This window comes from Manis pentadactyla, chromosome 17, assembly GCF_030020395.1.
Source record: "Manis pentadactyla isolate mManPen7 chromosome 17, mManPen7.hap1, whole genome shotgun sequence".
Classification (NCBI taxonomy): Eukaryota; Metazoa; Chordata; class Mammalia; order Pholidota; family Manidae; genus Manis; species Manis pentadactyla.
In genome coordinates, this window is record NC_080035.1 from 22,028,477 (window position 1) to 22,047,859 (window position 19,383).

At 37.3% G+C, this 19,383-nt stretch overlaps 1 protein-coding gene across 1 annotated transcript in view; it reads right to left on the bottom strand.

The window, feature by feature from the left end:
* DIAPH3 (diaphanous related formin 3) overlaps nt 1–19,383 on the bottom strand; it is a 536,969-nt gene that overhangs the window by 219,179 nt on the left and 298,407 nt on the right. Inside the window, exon 21 of the mRNA XM_057494450.1 lies at nt 5,036–5,275. Coding sequence (XP_057350433.1) covers nt 5,036–5,275 — 240 coding nt within the window. The remainder of the gene's footprint in view (nt 1–5,035; nt 5,276–19,383) is intronic.

Sequence of the window (19,383 nt, forward strand, 5' to 3'; positions counted from 1 at the left end):
GAGAGGATTAAAGAAAACAGAAATTAAACTTTTTTTTCCTAAAAACTTTCCCGATCACAACTTTGATGAAGTTATTCTACTTTGGGTTAGTCAGTGTTTATAAAAAATATATATACAGGAGATCAGACACAAATTTCATGCAGTAGACAAAAAATTTTTTTAAATGAACCGATAAAAATATCAAAATCAAGTTAAGAAAATAGACAAGAGTCAATCTTGACTGCCAACCCCAATCCTTTTTAACATGTAACTCTCAACCTCACCCCCATTACTACGCATCCTTTGATGACTGCTTTTGAAATGAACTCATTGCATATTCTACTGCCACAGAGCGCAGAAAGTTTCTTACAAAGTGATAACATGGATAAATTTATAATAGACTCAATAGTTACTTGTCTGTAATTGTCAAAAAAAAAGTGCATGAATACTGATAGAAATTCATTATAACAGTTGGTAAACTCTCCCAAAATATGTATCTACCATCTCAGTATAGTTTATTTAATTACCTAGAACAAAGAGATACATTTTATAGCTACACCATTGATTGGGATTATTTACTATTCAGAAATCACATCTCATTAGACATGAGTAAACATTGTGTTACAGCCATTGTATGTGGATTCATAACACGTTTTTAAAATTTACCAGCTAAAATCATCTTGTATATTTTAACATGGTGTTGAACTTAGATGATTGGGTCAACTCTTTTCTTTTACTAGAATCAACTTGGGTGTGTGTGGGGTGGGGTGGACAGGACTCTTGGCCCTACCAACAGGTTCTCTAAAAGAACTAGCTTCAAAACTAACTTCATATAAATTTTTCTAGGTGGGAATTTTGGTCAGGCAAACACCTACCATTTACTGATTATATTTCTAATTATATGGATTTGCATTTAATCAGTACCAGGTCCTGAAAAAAAAGAATACAATCTCAAACTACTTAAAATACAATTTTCATCTAAAAAAAAAACCAGGCCATCAGAAACCAAGGTACCTACATCATTTTACTTAAACTAGGAATATCATTACTGTAACTGAAAAACACACTGATATCCTACTATAAGGGTTCTCTTGCAGGGCCAGGCCCTAAGAGGTGCAGAATACATTTGAGGGGGAAGAAGTGGGGGAGGTTGCGGAGGGACAGGTGGTTTCAAAAGAATTATCCTTGTAAAACTGACTCATTCATTTGCTCTTTGAAAGAATACTGCTCAACATATTTTTCCTTTATAATGATACACATGCAAAATTTCTTGTGAAGTTCAGCTTTGGCTAAGAAGAGAAACCACGATTTTTAGTTCATGAAAAGTTGCCTGATCATGTTTGCACTTCATTTTTACCAACAGAAACCTTCAATCCTATATATCTACTTTATTTTTTATTTACATCTTAATAGATTCTACTGTATGTTTACCTTATAATCTCATGTTTTACTTTTAGAGTTATTTATCATAGACCATATGACATCTTTGGGATAAAGGAAAGTAAACATACCTTTCCTCCCTGAACTCAGTCTTATTATAGTTGGGCATCTCAGATATAAATACATACAAATAAATTATATGGCCCCTAAAAGTTTATTATATATAGTCCCTAAAGTATAACTGTAATGTATACTGAATTCACAATTCATGTGATTATTTATAAACATCACAACATTAACCAATTAATATGAATTTTCATGTACTTTTCATAGTTGAGTGAAATTTATAAAGAGTATTCAAAAGTAAAGATGTTGGATATCAAATATTAAATGTCATATAATATTCATAGCATGTTCTACTCGTTCTACTGTTGAATAAATATAAAATTCCTTGTGTGGGAACTTATCATCAAACCAAATGCTTTATACTTAATGTGAAAATTCAGTCACAATTGTCAAAATTAAGCTGCTACTTCTGATAACAAACATGATTAGATATCATCTTGTTCAATATATGCTTTCAACTTGACATGTAGGCTAATAAAAATTTGAAGTTGTAGTATATATTTTGTTACTTGCACAACAGAAACCTCTAAGAGAAATGATCAAAATATCATTGCAGAAAATAGTCAACTATATTAATCTGGAGACAGATTAACTAGTTTGCAGATTATAGCAAAATAATAACAGCATGCCTTTGCAAAATATTTAAAAATTACTGTGCATCATCTACTGTATATCAGTATGAAAGGGTGTCTATTTTCAACTACATAAAAAATAAAAGCCACAAGATTGTGTCCACTGTATTGGGTTGATTGCAGTCACTCATTCAATAACTATTTTAGCTACTTGAGAATTTACTATGCACCAAGAACTGTATTAAGCTATTCCACTTCATTAATCAGACGTGATCCCTTGCCAACAGCTCTCTTTTGAGGAAGGCACGAGGGAGGGCATTCTGTCAACTTTTGTGAGTTGACTGCAGTTCTAAGATGCAAAAATTAAAGAGGAACAGACCCAGCACTAGGAAACACCCTCCGGATTTGTAGGATGTCTCCTCCACCTTGCTCCTCCATCCTGTCTTTCTCCCTTTGCTTGTCTTCTCAGGAAAAGCCTGAACCTGGTAGTCTTGCCTGCCTCCTCGTCTGTCAGCCTCCAAGTTCATAATTACCACACCCTGACAATTCCCTAGATGCTCCGTGAATGCGTACACAGCCCTTCAACCCCTCTTCCATTCTACCTCAAACCCTTTTGTCACACCTCAGCTTGGACCACCATCATCTCAAAGCACGGTGCCTGTTTCATAATGGACACTCCAATAGTTTCTAAATAAGCAGCTTTACTCAGATACCTTTTAAGACACTGAAGTAAACAAGAGAAAGGAAATAATAACAGCCTGAACTCATTCTCTTTTGAGCAACCACTTCAAACATGTTGGTAGCAAGGAGTTATCTTTGACTCCTGCCCCTTTACTGTTCACCACCCCCCATATAAACTACCTTCCTCATCTTCTCAGCTCTATTTCCTCTGTCACTCTTGTGGGTCAAGTGCTACATGCCTGCCAGCCTCTGCCCGAATCACAAAGCCCCTCCCCACTGTAACCCCCTAATCCAGTGCTGTCCGATAGAACTTTCTGCAATGCTGGAAACATGCTATATTTAAACTGCCAACATGTAAAGATTCACTTGAAATATGGCAAGTCTGACCGAGGAATTAAATTTGTATTTAAATTTTAATTAATTGAAATTAAATAGTCACATGTGGCTAATGGTGACAGTACTGGACAGTACAGCTTTAACTGCCTTCCATGCTGCTATTAGAATTATCTTCTTACAAGACATCCTGAAGTTATTTGCCTTGCAGAACTACCAGGTCTGCATAAAGTCTGCACCGTAAGGCATAACAGTCGAGGCTCTTCATGATCTAGATCAATTTACTACCTTGTTTCCATTTTCTCCAGTCCTCTCTCATCTAGGCTACAACTGTACTGGATCACTCGGTGTGCTCACACATGCAGTGAGAAAACCCTTTAGGCAAACTGCTGACACTTGCTTAGAATGCCTTTCCCTCTCAGTGAACATCCACTCATCCTTACAGATCCAGATCCAGTTCCAGCACCAACTCCTGCTCCTCTCTGAAAGCTTAACTGCCCTCCCTTAGCTGAGCCAGCCTCTCTCTAAATCCGAAATCTGCAGCCATAACTTTTTGTATATAGCTCCATTAAAACGTAATCATAACTAATGGTATACATGTGAAAAATATGAGTTCCATGTATGCCAGGATATTATTAATCATGCACATTAAATGAGATGATCAGGTCAAGCCCTTACCAGAAGCTGCACTGTATAAATGTGCAAAGTTGTCAGTACATTTATTATGAATTGCACCACCCCTGTCAGGGATCTTCACTGAATATAATAGCAGACAAGAAAACAAGGAGACAAAAATAAAATGACAGAGGTGGGAGAGGGGAGAATCTCACAAGGCAATGGACTTAGAAGAGGCTTATGTCAGGGAAATCATGTAAGAAAAGGCATGAAAGCACCAACAGATTAACTATTCAGTAAACCCACAGCTAACACTGACTTGGTCTTTCACCTTCCCTAACTGGCAATACCAATACAGGTTTCCCCCGCTTACTGGAAAGTAGAGCATTCCTATAAGTCCTTTCTTAAGTTGAAATGGTATAAAGTGCAGAATTACCATTTTGGAAAAGCAAAAATCCCCTTTGGATTTATGTTGTTAGCAGAAACAGGTAGCACTAACGTAGGTCTTTCATAAAAGTGAAGTGGCAAAAAGTGAACTTTCAGATAGTCGGGGAAACCTGTAATCAAATTCCTTAACCAGGGAGTATAGAGTTTACCAGGTCAAGAACAAGAGAAAGCTTTTCTTGTGATGTGTAACGAAGAAGAATATGTTGTAAGCAGATCAATAAAGCACTATTACTACAGCCCAATTCTTAGGAAAAAACTGTTATATAAAATACTGAATATATTTTCCAGAAGGAAATTTAACCTGTGAAAGAATCCAGGAGAAGAAAAAATCTCTATAGTTACTCAATTTTTATACCCTCTAAAATTATAGAGGCAATGATTATGACTTTTCAAAATCATCAATGACAATGAGGTATATTTATTCCTAATATAATGATTTGCCCTTTACATAAAGCAACATCACTTTTCTCTCCCTACAGTCCACTTAAAAAATCAAAAAAGCAAAGAATCATTCAAATAGTTAAAGGTGAAAACTGTAGTAGTATTCCTAAGCAATTCTCAATATATACTCCATTTCCTGGTACCTGAATTAAATAAATATTTAAATAATTTTCAGCAATATTTGGATTTGCCATTCCATTAGTTTGAGAAAGCATAGGTTTATGACATAATTTTGCTATTAAACAGAACCCTTCAGTTGGATTTGCAGATCAGAGAAAATATTTGGATTTTGTTCAAAGGTTGAATAAATTAGCTGAGTTCACTCTGGGTGTGGCTTCATGGTTCAGTTCTAGTTCCTCATAATGAACACATCAAAATAAAAATATTTAAATAATGTAACCAGGGCTGACATTTAAGAAAAAGTGTTCAAGTATATACGTGTTTTTAAAAAACAAACTCACTTTACAGAGAGAGCTCAGGTTAAATCCAAAGGTTTGTGCATTCCGGGAGCCAGCATTCATGTAGTTTCCCATTAGCAAAACAAGTTCCAGCAACTTGCTAAAGCTTTTGCTTTTCTTTATCTCCTCACAGGCAGTGCTGACGGCCATGATGTCAGGTTTGATGTTGTTCACCTGCTCTTCAAACTGCAGCTTAAAGAGAATAGCACTGAGCCGTGGCCGTAGTCTCTTCACATCGCTCATCTGATTGAAAAGAAAATAGCACATTTCCTTTAAAATGCGTGATATGCTTTAGTACTGTACGACTGCAAGTAATCTGGGATGATTTATTGGTATGACAATACCGAAGAAGCAATATGTCCCCTAAAACTGATGGCAGGGAGAGAAAAGCCCTGCTTGCCTTTGTGAAGAATCCAGAGCCATCCCTCAAAGGAAAAAATGAAGAATCCAGATGGATGCTGAATGAAAAGAAAGCTTCAATGAAATGACAAGGTTTAATTAAGTAATAAAGTACATAGAATTATTTTTTAAAAACTGAAATTTAAAAAGGTAACAGGATACAGAAGCAACAAATTGCAAAGCTTTCATATCTTAACTTTAATTTTTGTTCAATACTAAAATATGCTGGATTATATTTTAAAATATATTCAGAAAGGTCTGAAAAGGTTTTTTTCCATTATCTGCAGACCTCAGAAGTACTGCTAAGAAACAATATGTTTAGAGGGTGAGTAAAATAGGTCCCAATTTGTAATAAATTGACTTTCTTCACAAACACAGAGAAGTAGAATCACTCCTGACACATACAAAATTACTGAAGTCAGAGTTAGGGAAAATGGGCCTAACAGTAGACAGAAGCAATGCAAACCCACAGGTCCTTGACATGCCAAATTAACACTTTTTAGGACTCTGGGCTTCCTTACTGGGGATGTGAGGGATTGAAAGTATCACAAAGAACAAAAGTCTAGAGGGTCCGCAAGTTCTTGCCTTAAACTTATTTTCCTGTGTTCTATCAATACATGTGATGGGAAGAGCCACTTACACCTGAAGGCTGGAGATGAAAGGCATTTAACATATATATATATAGGAATTCCTTGACCAAACTAAACATATTAGGGATTCCAGAATTAAAACACACTGATGGGCCAGTAACAATAACACTGCTGAGCTTCAAAAATTACTATGCAGGAGGAGCCAAGATGGCGGCATGAGTAGGGCAGCGGAAATCTCCTTCCAAAACCATATATATTTTTGAAAATATATACAAATACAACTATTCCTAAAAGAGAGGCCAGAAGACACAGTACAACAGTCAGGCTACATCTACATCTGCGAGAACTCAGCACCTCATGAAGCAGGTCAGATACAAGCCGTGGCCTGGTGGGACCCAAGCATGCCCCCCACCCCAGCCCACTGGTGGGAGGAGAGGAGTCGGAGAGGTGAGGGAGTGGGAGCCCAGGACTGCTAAATACCCAGCAGTAGTCATCTGCACAGGGAGCGCAGACACACAGTGCATGGTGTGCTGGATAGTAGGGAAACAGAACAGTAAAACCTATGAACGGGTCCCTGCAGCTGGCGCCCCTATGATAAAAAAAAAGCGAGTGCTTTTTGAAAGTCTTAAAGGGACAGGGACCCCACAGCTGGATGGAACCATCCCAACACACTCAGCCCAGCAGGCTGGGAATCCTGGGGAACTTCGGGCACCCTAAGCCCTGGGTGGCAGCGCAGCTCTGAAGCCCCTCACAGTGATAAACAGCCTCCAGTCCATTCCCTGTCCTGCATGGCCCCACCGAAGCAGGGGAGCAGCCTGAGAATGACTGCGCCAAGAGCAGCTGCCCATAGCCTCCGCCACAGCCGCCAGGGCAAGACAAAAAGGCCCCACTGGTGCGTGTCAGCTAAGCACAGACAGAGAGAAAGCCGGGACAGGGTGCAAAGGGTAGCTATTCTCAAAGGAGAGCACACGCCGTGCACCTGCCACTCCCCGCGGAGCTCTGGGCTTCCCCATTGGCTGCCCCACCCGCAGTGGCTCAGGAAATAAAACCAGAAGCTGCTCCCTGAGTGCGGGAAACCAGCACAGGCAGTGGAGAAGGGCAAGGTGCAGGAAGGGACGTTGTTCTCCCAGCTGACACATGCACCAACTGCCTACAAATACCTCTATCGCCATGAAAAAGCAGAAGAATTTGATCCAGTTCAGAATTACACAGACAACCCCCTAGAGGGAGCCTGGAGAGATACATTTAACCAATTTCCTGAAAAACAATTCAAAATAAAGGTCATAAACATGCTAATGGACTTGCAGAGAAATATGCAAGAGCTAAAGGTTCAAGTTAGGAGGGAGAATACAGAAATAAAACAATCTCTGGAAGGACCTAAGAGCAGACTGGATGAGGCGCAAGAGGCTGTTAATGGAATAGAAATCAGAGAACAGGAACAGAGAGAATCTGAGGCAGAGAGAGAGAAAAGGATCTCCAGGAATGAAAGAATATTAAGAGAACTGTGTGACCAAACCAAACAGAACAATATTTGCATTATAGGGTTACCAGAAGAAGAAGACAGAGAAAAAGGGACAGAAAGTGTCTATGAAGAAATAATTGCTGAAAACTTCAGCAAATTGGGGGACGAAATAGTCTCTCAGACCATGAAAGCCCACAGAACTCCCAACACAAGGGACCCAAGGAGGACAACACCAAGACACATAATAATTAAAATGGCAAAGATCAAGGACAAGGACAGAATATTAAAGGTAGCAAGACAGAGAAAAAAGGTCACATACAAAGGAAAACCCATCAGGCTATCATCACACTTCTCAACAGAAACCTTACAGGCCAGAAGAGAATGGCATGATATATTTAATGCAATAAAACAGAAGGGCCTTGAACCAAGAACACTGCATCCAGCATGATTATCATTTAAATATGAAGGAGGGATTAAACAATTCACAAACAAGCAAAAATTGAAGGAATTTGCCTCCCACAAGCCACCTCTACAGGATATTTTAAAGGGACTGCTCTAGATGGAAGCACTCCTAAGGCTAAATAGATGTCACCAGAGAAAATAAAATTATAGCAAAGAAAGCAGGCCAGCCAAATACTAACTAAAGGCAAAAAATAAAATCAACTTCTCAGAAAAGCACTCAAAGCACACAGAATAAAACACCTAACATATAAAGAATGGAGGAGGAGGAATAAGGAGGGAGAGAAATAAAGAATCATCAGACCGTGTTCATAAGAGCTTAATAAGCGAGTTAAATTAGACGGTTAGATAGTAAAGAAGTGACCTGTGAACCTTTGGTAACCACGAATCTAAAGCCTGCAATGGCAATAAGTACATATTTTTCAATAATCACCCTAAATGTAAATGGACTGAATGCACCAATCAAAAGACACAGAGTAATAGAATGGATAAAAAGGAAGACCCATCCATATGCTGCTTACAAGAGACCCACCTCAAACCCAAAGATACGCACAGACTAAAAGTCAAGGGATAGAAAAAGATACTTCATGCAAAACAATAGGAAGAAAAAAAGCAGGTGTTGCAGTACTTGTATCAGACAAAATAGACTTCAAAACAGAAAAAGTAACAAGAGACAAAGAAGGACATTACATGATAAAGGGCTCAGTCCAAGAAGAGGATATAACCATTATAAATACATATACACCCAATACAGGAACACCAACATATGTGAAACAAATACTAACAGAATTAAAGGAGGAAATAGAATGCAATGCACTCATTTTAGCAGACTTTAACACACCACTCACTCCAAAAGACAGATGCACCAGACAGAAAATAACTAAGGACACAGAGGCACTGAACAACACACTAGAACAGATGAACCTAATAGACATCTACAGAATTCTACACCCAAAAGCAGCAAGATACACATTCTTCTCAAGTGCACATGGAACATTCTCCAAAATAGACCACATACTAGGCCACAAAAAGAGCCTCAGTAAATTTCAAAAGATTGAAATTCTACCAACCGACTTCTCAGACCACAAAGGTATAAAACTAGAAATAAATTCTACAAAGAAAGCAAAAAGGCTCATAAACACATGGAGGCTTAACAACATGCTCCTTAATAATCAATGGAACAATGACCAAATTAAAATAGAGATCAAGCAATATATTGAGACAAATGGCAACAACAGCACAAAGACCCAACTTCTGTGGGAGGCAGCAAAGGCAGTTCTAAGAGGAAAGTAAATAGCAATCCAGGCCTATTTAAAGAAGGAAGAACAATCCCAAATGAACAGTTTAAAGTCACAATTATTGAAATTGGAAAAAGGAGAACAAATGAGGCCCAAAGACAGCAGAAAGAGGGGCATAATAAAGATCAGATAAGAAATAAATAAATTTGAGAAGAATAAAACAACAGAAAAAAATCAATGAAATCAAGAGCTGGTTCTGTGAGAAAATAAACAAAATAGTTAAGCCCCTACCCAGACTTATTAAGAGAAAAAGAGAATCTACATCTTTCAAGAGAATCAGAAACAAGAAAGGAAAAATCACGACAGACCCCACAGAAATACAAAGAATCATTAGAGAATACTATGAGAATCTATATGCTAACAAGCTGGAAAACCTAGAATAAATGGACAATTTCCTAGAAAAATACAACCTTTCAAGACTGACCAAGGAAGAAACAGAACATCCAAACAGACCAATTACCAGCAACGAAATTGAAGCGGTAATCAAAAAACTCCCCAAGAGCAAAACCTCCGGGACAGATGGATTTACTGCAGAATTTTATCAGACATATAGAGAAGACATAATACCCATTTTCCTTAAAGTTTACCAAAAATAGAAGAGGAGGCATTACTTTCAAACTCATTCTATGAAGCCCACATCACTCTAATACCAAAACCAGGCAAAGACACCACCAAAAAAGAAAATTACAGACCAATATCCCTGATGAACATAGATTCAAAAATACTCAACAAAATATTAGCAAATCAAATTCAAAAATACATCAAGAGGATCATACACCATGACCAAGTGGGATTTATCTCAGGGATGCAAGAATGGTACAACATACGAAAATCCATCAACATCATCCACCACATCAAAAAAAAAAGGACAAAAACAACATGATAATCTCCATAGATGCTGAAAAAGCATTTGACAAAGTTCAACATTCATTCATGATAAAAACTATCAACAAAATGGGTATAGAGGGCAAGTACCTCAACATAGTAAAGGCCATATATGACAAACCCACAGCCAACATCATACTTGACAGCAAGAAGCAGAAAGCTTTTCCTCTAAGATAGGGAACAAGACAGGGATGTCCACTCTCCCCACTGCTGTTCAACATAGTACTGGAGGTCCTAGCCACGGCAATCAGACAAATCAAAGAAACACAAGGCATCCAGATTGATAAAGAAGAAGTTAAACTGTCACTGTTTGCAGAGGACATGATATTCTACATAAAAAAACCCCTAAAGAATCCACTCCAAAACTACAAGAACTAACATCTGAATTCAGCAAAGTTGCAGGATACAAAATTAATACACAGAAATCTGTTGCTTTCCTATACACTAACGATAACTGGTAGAAAGAGAAATCAGAAAAACAATTCCATTCACAATTGCATCAAAAAGAATAAAATACCTAGGAATAAACCTAACCAAGGAAGTGAAAACCTATACCCTGAAAACTACAAGATACTCTTAAGAGAAATTAAAGAGGACACTAACAAATGGAAACTTATCCCATGCTCTTGGCTAGTAAGAATTACTATTGTCAAAATGGCCATCCTGCTTTAAGCAATCTACAGATTCAATGCAATCCCTATCAAAATACCAACAGCATTCATCAATGAACTGGAACAAATAGTTCAAAAATTCATATGGAACCACAAAAGACCCCGAATAGCCAAAGCAATCCTGAGAAGGAAGAATAAAGCAGGGGGGAATCTCACTTCCCAACTTCAAGCTCTACTACAAAGCCACAGTAATCAAGACAATTTGGTACTGGCACAAGAACAGACCCACAGACCAGTGGAACAGGATAGAGAGTCCAGATATTAACCCAAGCACATATGGTCAATTAATATAAGATAAAGGAGCCATGGACATACAGTGGGGAAATGACAGCCTCCTCAACAGCTGGTGTTGGCAAAACTGGACAGCTACATGTAAGAGAATGAAACTGGATCACTGTCTAACCCCATACAGAACACAGAACAGTAAGTTCAAAATGGATCAAAGACCTGAATGTAGGCCATGAAACCATAAAACTCTTGGAAAAAAAAATAGGCAAAAATCTCTTGGACATAAACATGAGTGACTTCTTCATGAACAGATCTCCCCAGGCAAGGGAAACAAAAGCAGAAATGAACAAGTGGGACTATATGAAGTTGTAAAGCTTCTGTACAGCAAAGGACACCACCAATAGAACAAAAAGGCATCCTAGAGTATGGGAGAATATATTCATAAATGACAAATCTGATAAAGCGTTGACATTCAAAATATACAAAGAGCTCATGCACCTCAACAAACAAAAAGCAAATAATCCAATTAAAAAATGGGCAGAGGAGCTGAACAGTTCTCCAAAGAAGAAATTCTGATGGCCAACAGACACATGAAGAAAAGATGCTCCACATCACTAGACATCAGAGAAATGCAAATTAAAACCACAATGAGATACCACCTCACACCAGTAAGGATGGCTACCATCCAAAAGGCAAACAACAGGAAATGTTGGCAAGGTTGTGGAGAAAGGGGAACCCTCCTACACTGCTGGTGGGAATTAAATTAGTTCAACCATTGTGGAAAGCAGTATGGAGGTTCCTCAAAAAGGTCAAATAGAAATACCATTTGACCCAGGAATTCCACTTCTAGGAATTTACCCTAAGAATGCAGCAACCCAGTTTGAAAAAGACAGATGCACCCCATTGTTTATTGCAGCACTATTTACAATAACCAAGAAATGGAAGCAACCTAAGTGTCCATCAGTAGATGAATGGATAAAGAAGAGGTGGTACATATACACAATGAATATTATTCAGCCATAAGAAGGAAACAGATCCCACCATTTGCAACAACATGGATGGAGCTAGAGGGTATTATGCTCAGTGAAATATACCAGGTGGAGAAAGACAAGTACCAAATGATTTCACTCATTTGTGGAGTATAGGAACAAAGTAAAACTGAAGAAGCCAAAGCAGCAGACTCACAGACTCCAAGAAGGGACTAGAGGTTATGAAAGGGAAAGTGGGTGGGGTGGGTAAGTGGTGAGGGAAGGAGTAGGGGACTAAGGGCATTATAATTAACACACATAATGTAGGGGGTCACGGGGAAGGCAGTATAGCACAGAGAAGACAAGTAGTGACTCTGTGGCATCTTACTCTGCTGATAGATAGTGACTGCAATGGGTTATGTGGTAGGGACTTGGTAATATGAGTGAATGTAGTAACCACAATGTTGCTAATGTGAAACCTTCATAAATTGTGTATCAATGACACCTTAATAAACAAAAAATACTAATAATGGTTTCATAGTATAAATTTAAGTAATATAACATTTTAGAAAGACAAAGTAAGGCCCTATTAGAATACCAGTTCTTAGTGGGCATGAATCTTTCTGTTTGGACATTGCATGTCTAGCCCACAGAGTAAAGCAGTGATTACTTGTCATAAAGTCATTTCATATGTCTTAAAACACTTCCAAATACACTCCTTGGAAGTTTTATCCTTAAACATTGCCAGTGGGAGATACTGATATTATGCTGGACCAATTCTGTAAAATGCTGTACTATATCCTTTAGAATTACAAGATGTACAAAAGAGCACTCACATGAGTACATATAGTTATGGCCATTCAAAAGGTATATAGTGAGCCCATGGCATCTGCTTTCAGCCTAGGCCCTTATTCATTATTATGAGGTCAGGTATTTGGTATTTTGCAATAATCATGAGAAGAACTTCTCCAGAAACCCATGCAAAACATTAGCACTACATAATATATTTTATCACATGAGTTCATATACTACTCAAAGCATTTTTTTTCAAGTTTTATGACTTTCATTAAATCTTTACAAAATGGAAAACAAAATTCTGGCATTGCCAGTTGGTGTAAGGGAAAATTTGAGCTGTATCAGGTCACCTGGTATAGTGGACGTAAAGTGCTTGGGTGTTTTAACCCCACTTTTAAAAAACTTGTTTTTGTCTTTTATACACATTAACATTTAAATACTGTTGTCCTCCTCCAGAGCCAGGCAGCTTAAACCTGGCCGCTCATTCACAGTAGTGGTTCGGCCAGTCCATCAGGCCACTATCCACATGGCAGGGGAGGAAGTGGCTGTCCCACCTTTGAAAAGACAAAAGCTCCTCCCAGCTCAGCTTTCAGGAGTAAAATGGCCATGGTGCCTGCATCGAGTGAGGGTTTGTTTATTTTTACAAACAGAAGAAACACTGTTTAAATGCCTGTTATACCACACCCCAAAATATGTTAGAGCTTTCCTATGACAGGCTAACTATATGTAGCCAGTATAAAGTAATTAATTTTCCTAGAAAACTATAACTTAGATTTGTGTGAGTAATGAGTCTCCCTGACACTAGGGACAGGTACCTTGAAAAGACAGAGTAAGTCTATGATGTCATGCAGAACTACATGCTCTCAGTTCATGAAAATCCCTGACAAAGCAGCCAGGAAAGGGAACCTAAAAACAGATCTTTGAACAATGCCTTTTAAAATTAGATGTCCTTTTCAGTGTGTACTTTCTTAAAAATTTAGAGAAGTTAGTATTTTGACTGGTATGTAACAAATGTATTTTAGTTAACAAAATTGGTGAACTGGCAGGAACTTGTGAAATCACCTGGAGCTTGTTCCTGTCTTTAGTTCTTTATTCAGCTTATTCTGATACCCTAGGCCAAATGGTTGCCCATTTAAAAAATAAACAAACAAAACAAAACAAAACAAAGAAAAACCTTCAGTGAGAGATAATGTTCTAAGATCTAAATCTTGGAATCTAGGATAATAATAGCAGGGTTCTTTCTTTCATTAGTCAAATTAAAGTCTGTTTCTTCAGATGGGATCATAGAACACGGTTTAAAAAAAAGGAAACATATTTTTAAAAACCCTGAAGAATGTCTCTTCATCATTTCCCATATTCTGTCAACACTAGGGGCTTGAACTTTGTCTGCTTGCTAAAGAAGCTGAAGCTCTGACTTGTCTGCCAGGGGCCAGGCTGAATGCAGAAAAGGAGAGCTATGGTGCTCCAATAATACTCTCAATGGTAACAGAGAGTCACTTATAAATAGAAGAAAAAAGGGTTATTATAAAAGTTTAACTGTATGATAGTTAAGATATAGAATATTAGAAGAAAATAGAATTTCATTTTTACAGAGGTATCCTTTAAATGTATTGTTACAGAGTCTTAGCAATGTAAATTCACAACACCAGAATCTGACAATGCTGTTATAATCTGAAGAGCAATCTAAAAACATAAAAATAAAGTAAAAATACTTGGATGTCACTATTTTGGGAGGCAGGGAGTAATTCCCCTGCAATCTCTGCACCCCACCACCACATGCCAGAATGAAAAACCTTAAAAACCATGACTGGTGAATATCAAATGATGACCAATATCCAGAACCCTAAAGGCAATTTGCATTTCACACTTTTGTTTGTTGGCAACATACGTGTTATTGTGAACCAACCAGTATCGACTGGATGCCCACTCAGTGCTGTGAGAGGCCCAGAACTTGCAAACGCTGCCCTTGTATCTTCTAATTCTTTCCACCTGTCTTAAAGGGTAAAATAGAAATGTCCCCAGAGAGACATAATGTCCCATATTCTCATATGGTTGTTTTTCACATATAATTTAATCCTTTGATTTATGGGAGGAGGAAAACAATCCATTTGACGTTTTTACACCATGTTTAATACTATATCTGGTTCTTTTTATTCAATTTCTTTTATATAGAAAGATTTTCAGGAGCCAACTTACTCAAAAATTTGTTGGGTTCCCCACCCGTCTTGCCTGCATATTTAAGTAGGCTCACCACAAAAGCAATTTTAGCATGTTTCATATCTTTGTTATTCCTGCTTAAAGTCCTTATAAAACTATTTTAACCATTTTATTTAACTTTCTAACATTACAAGTAACCTACTAAATGAGAAGCCTCTAGCTTCAGCCTTAATTGACTGACTACTCTGAACCTTTACTTCATATACTTTGTAAGCAATTACTAGGAATAATGGAACAGGAATGTTAAATGACTCCTTCAAGGTACCACGGCCAGCGGGACACAGGCCTAGAGCGAACTGGCTGTCAATCAAATGTGTGTGCTACTCAGCATGTCACCATGTAGAAATTAATAATCATGACTGAAAAACAATCTGATCTTCAAAGTGCCTCTACTGTGTTTTCCTATGAGTAGGAATGGACTTTACTTCCCCACAGCAGTTATTAGATAAAACACTTACAGAGATAACCCTGCAATATGCATGTCTTTCCCTTTCTTCTTGGTCTGCTTAACCATGTCCTTCTATGCTGAGTTTTTAGTATTGTTTCCGAATCCACTTTTAGATCCTCACAGTGCACTCTCCTTTCATGTTTCCATGTTCACTGATTCTTCTGTTCTCTGTGGGAGATGTGTAATAAGGAGGATGCGAAAAAGCAAGTGCATTGTTGTGAGACAAGACTAGGGAAACGACAGAGGGTTGAGGAAGGATTGTGACACCTGAGAAAGGAACATGATATAGTGTCATTTAGGAAAAAGTTTGGACTTGATTTTTTAAATCAAACTATATGAAAAGTATCTACCCTTTACTGTCTAGTGTCAGCCACTATTTTCATGATCTCCAGAATCCTCAGAAAAAAAGAAAAGTTCATTCACTTCAAGAAAGGCATCAAAACATAGCTACTCAAGTGCCTTACGCCTGAGTAGTGCTCAGAATATCAAAATGTTTTTAAAATAAATATACCCTTATGATATTAAAGCTCCTAAACGAACATTATTTTTAAAAATGACAGCAGCAAAGTACATATGTTATGCTTTGGCATTTTTTCATAGGAGCAAGATAGAGCCAAGAATTACACAAAAAAATACTAAATGGATAAAATGTATATTCCTCCAGCTAGACAAGAAACAGACAATTGGCTATAGGTTTTCAGATATTGCTTTATCTTTGTTTACAAATACTTATCAATTCTGGACCACTATGGATTTCGCAGTAGTTCCAAATGAGTTCTGCAGATACTCAGAATCTGCAAATGGTAAAGCTAGAGAGTGAGAGGCTTCTTGTTTAACTTGGCAGTCTGAGCAAACACTTTTAACACATAAGTTTCATATCTGATGAATTAAAAAGCTGGCATAAACCCCAGAACTATTCTGGTGTCTTAAATTCATTCATGTCCGCTTCTAGACAATCCCTACCCCACCACAGGAAACCAGTGTTTTAATTTCTATCATTATAACTTAGTTTTGCCTCTTCTTGAAATTTTATTAATGAAACTGCCAATAAATACTTTTCATGTCTGGCTCCTTCACTCAACAAAAGACTTCAGGATTCATACACATGATTCCGTACTTTGTTCTTTTTATTAATGAACAATATTTAATTGCGAAAATATACAAAAATGTATTTATGTACTTTCCTGGTGGGGGACTTCTGTCCCCCATCCCACCCCAGTTTTGGGCTATGTAGTGGGTTGGGTTGAACTGGGACTCAGGCAGTAAGTCCAGCCCTAACCCCAGGTACCTGTGATTGGGACCTTATTTGGAAATAAGGGTTTGCAGATGTAATTAAGTTAAGGATCTCCAGATGAGATCACAGTGGATTTAGGGTGGACCCTAAATTCAATGACTGATGTTATTTTAATAGGGGAAAGAGAGAAACACAAAGGAGAAGGCAAAGTGGAAGAGGAGGCAGAGATTGGAGTAATGCTGCAAGCTAAGAAATGCCAAAAACTGTGGGCAGCTACCAGAAGCTAGGAGACAGGCATGGAACAGGTTATTCCTCAGAAGCCTCCAGAAGGAACTAACCCTGCCAACACCTTGATTAGGGCTTCTGGCCTCCAGAAATGTGAGAGAATAAGTTAGTTGTTTTAAACCTCCACAGATGTGTTATGGCAGCCACAGAAGATAACACAGGATATTATGAGTATTCTCGTAGGAATCTTTCATTTCTGTTAAATATGTAAAAGATATAGTGTATATGTATACTTTATGAGAAATTGTCAAACTTTTGTAAAGTGGTTTATACCATTTTATATCTATTTTAGCAACATTATGCTTTATTCTGAAAGCTTTCTATTTTATCTCTGAATGTTTAGACCTATACTTAATCTCTCATTATTTATTCTGTCTGGTGGGATGAAGAAACTGACACTCATTTTAGTCCATGGAATATCCAAGTTTTCAAGACCATTTGATACAAAAAAGTGCCTTTCCCCGTTCACTAGCCTTGAAGTCTGTGTTGAAAATCAATTGATAGTATGATTGTTGTTTTATTTCTAAACTTTCTAAAAAAAGTTTGTATATCAAGTCATAACCTTACCGTCTTGATAAATCAGTCATTTGAGTCCTACAAGTTTGTTCTTTTACAAAATTATGTCTATTCCAGGTCCTCTGCATGCCAAACGATTTTTGTAACTTCTTGTCAATTGCTATAACAAAACCTACTGTGATTTTGATTGAGAATGTATATCATATGTGTATTAGGAATTTATAGAAAAATTGAGGTAAATACTTCATTTGCAACTTTGTTAATTTCTCTCAGCAACATCTTGCAGTTTTCAATGTAGAAAATAGCACATGTAGTGAAATGTATCCTAAGGAGATTAAGATTTTTGATGCTACTGTAAATATTACTATTTTTATTTCATTTTCCAGTATTATTGCTTATACAAAAAAATACAACTCCTGTGGTACACTGACTGTTCTATGACCTTGTTAAATTCACTGCTTACTTCAACAAAGTTTACTGTAAATTCCTTATGAATTCACATAGACAATCAGGTTGCTTAAAAATAAAGGTGGCTTAGTTTCTCATTTCCAATGAACAGCCTTTTGTTTCTTTTTTATTACAGTTAGAACATGAATTATAATGTCGAAAAAAAGTGATAAGAATAGATACTCTTTCCTAGATTCCTAACAAAGCATTTAATCTGTCATCATTAAGCATGAGCATAGTTTCAGGTTTTCCAGAGATAAGCCTAAGTTTCCTTCTATTTCTGGTTGCTAAGAGTTTTTATCATCATAAACAAGTAGAAATCTATCAAATGCTTTTTATTTTCCAACTATTTAGCTAATGATTTTTCCCCCTTTTCTCTGGTGATATTGGCTACCCACACTAATTTTTGAATATTAAAGCAACTTTGTACCCCTTGGTCATACTCTACTTTTTATGCATAGCAATATTTCATATAAAAATTTTTGTTGAAAATTTTTTCGATATGTTCACGAATGATGTCTCTAATTTTCTAAAAGAATTCCTTTCTTTGATGCCTGATATCATTAACTTGAGAATTTGGTTTTCTTGTTCAGTGTTTTCATTTTCATTCAGTTCAAAATAATTTCTTCTTTGACCCACAAGTAATATAAAATCGTTAAGTATTGTCAGACAGAGTGATGTTCTATTATTATTGTCCAATTTAATTCCGTTTAGACAGAAAACATACTCTGCAAGATTTCAATCTTTTGGAAATTACTGAGACTTCTTTTATGTTCTCTGAAAATTAATAAAGGGAAAACCTCACCAAAATAAAGACAGGAAGCCAGAAGGGGGAGCCCTCCACATCAGTTATAGAAAGAATTGTGAGTTAAGACTCCAACACAATCATCAATGGAAAGAATCATCATTTCTTTCAGTGAAAGATGTACATTTCATCTCCTATAAAAAACTGACTACCCCAGCAACTCAGCCAATGAGAAACCACCGTCATCCTGAATTCTTTCTTTCTCCAGTGGACTTTTGTTCAAACCAACCCCTTCCAACTTCCTCCTTCTCCATGAAATAACATTGTTCTCCTTTGTTTGTTGGACTTGCCCATGGCTATGCTGTAGCTTGCATGTCCCAGATTGCAATTCTCTGCTATTTCGAAATAAACCTTTCTTTTGCTGGTAAAATAATTGTTTTAAGGTTAACGGCTCCCATATGGCCTACCTTGGTGAATGTTCTGTATTTGGAAAGAATGCACAGTCGGCAGCTGTTGTGGGAAATAGTCCACAAATATTAATTAGAACAAGTCGATTGAAGGAGAGAACTGTTCTGATTTTCTAAATACTTGATTTCTTTTACTTGGCATACTTTTACTGGAATCTACTGAAAGAGGGGTTTAAGAAAGTCGGAGGCGGAGCCAACATGGCGGCGTGAGTAGGACAGTGGGAATCTCCTCCCAAA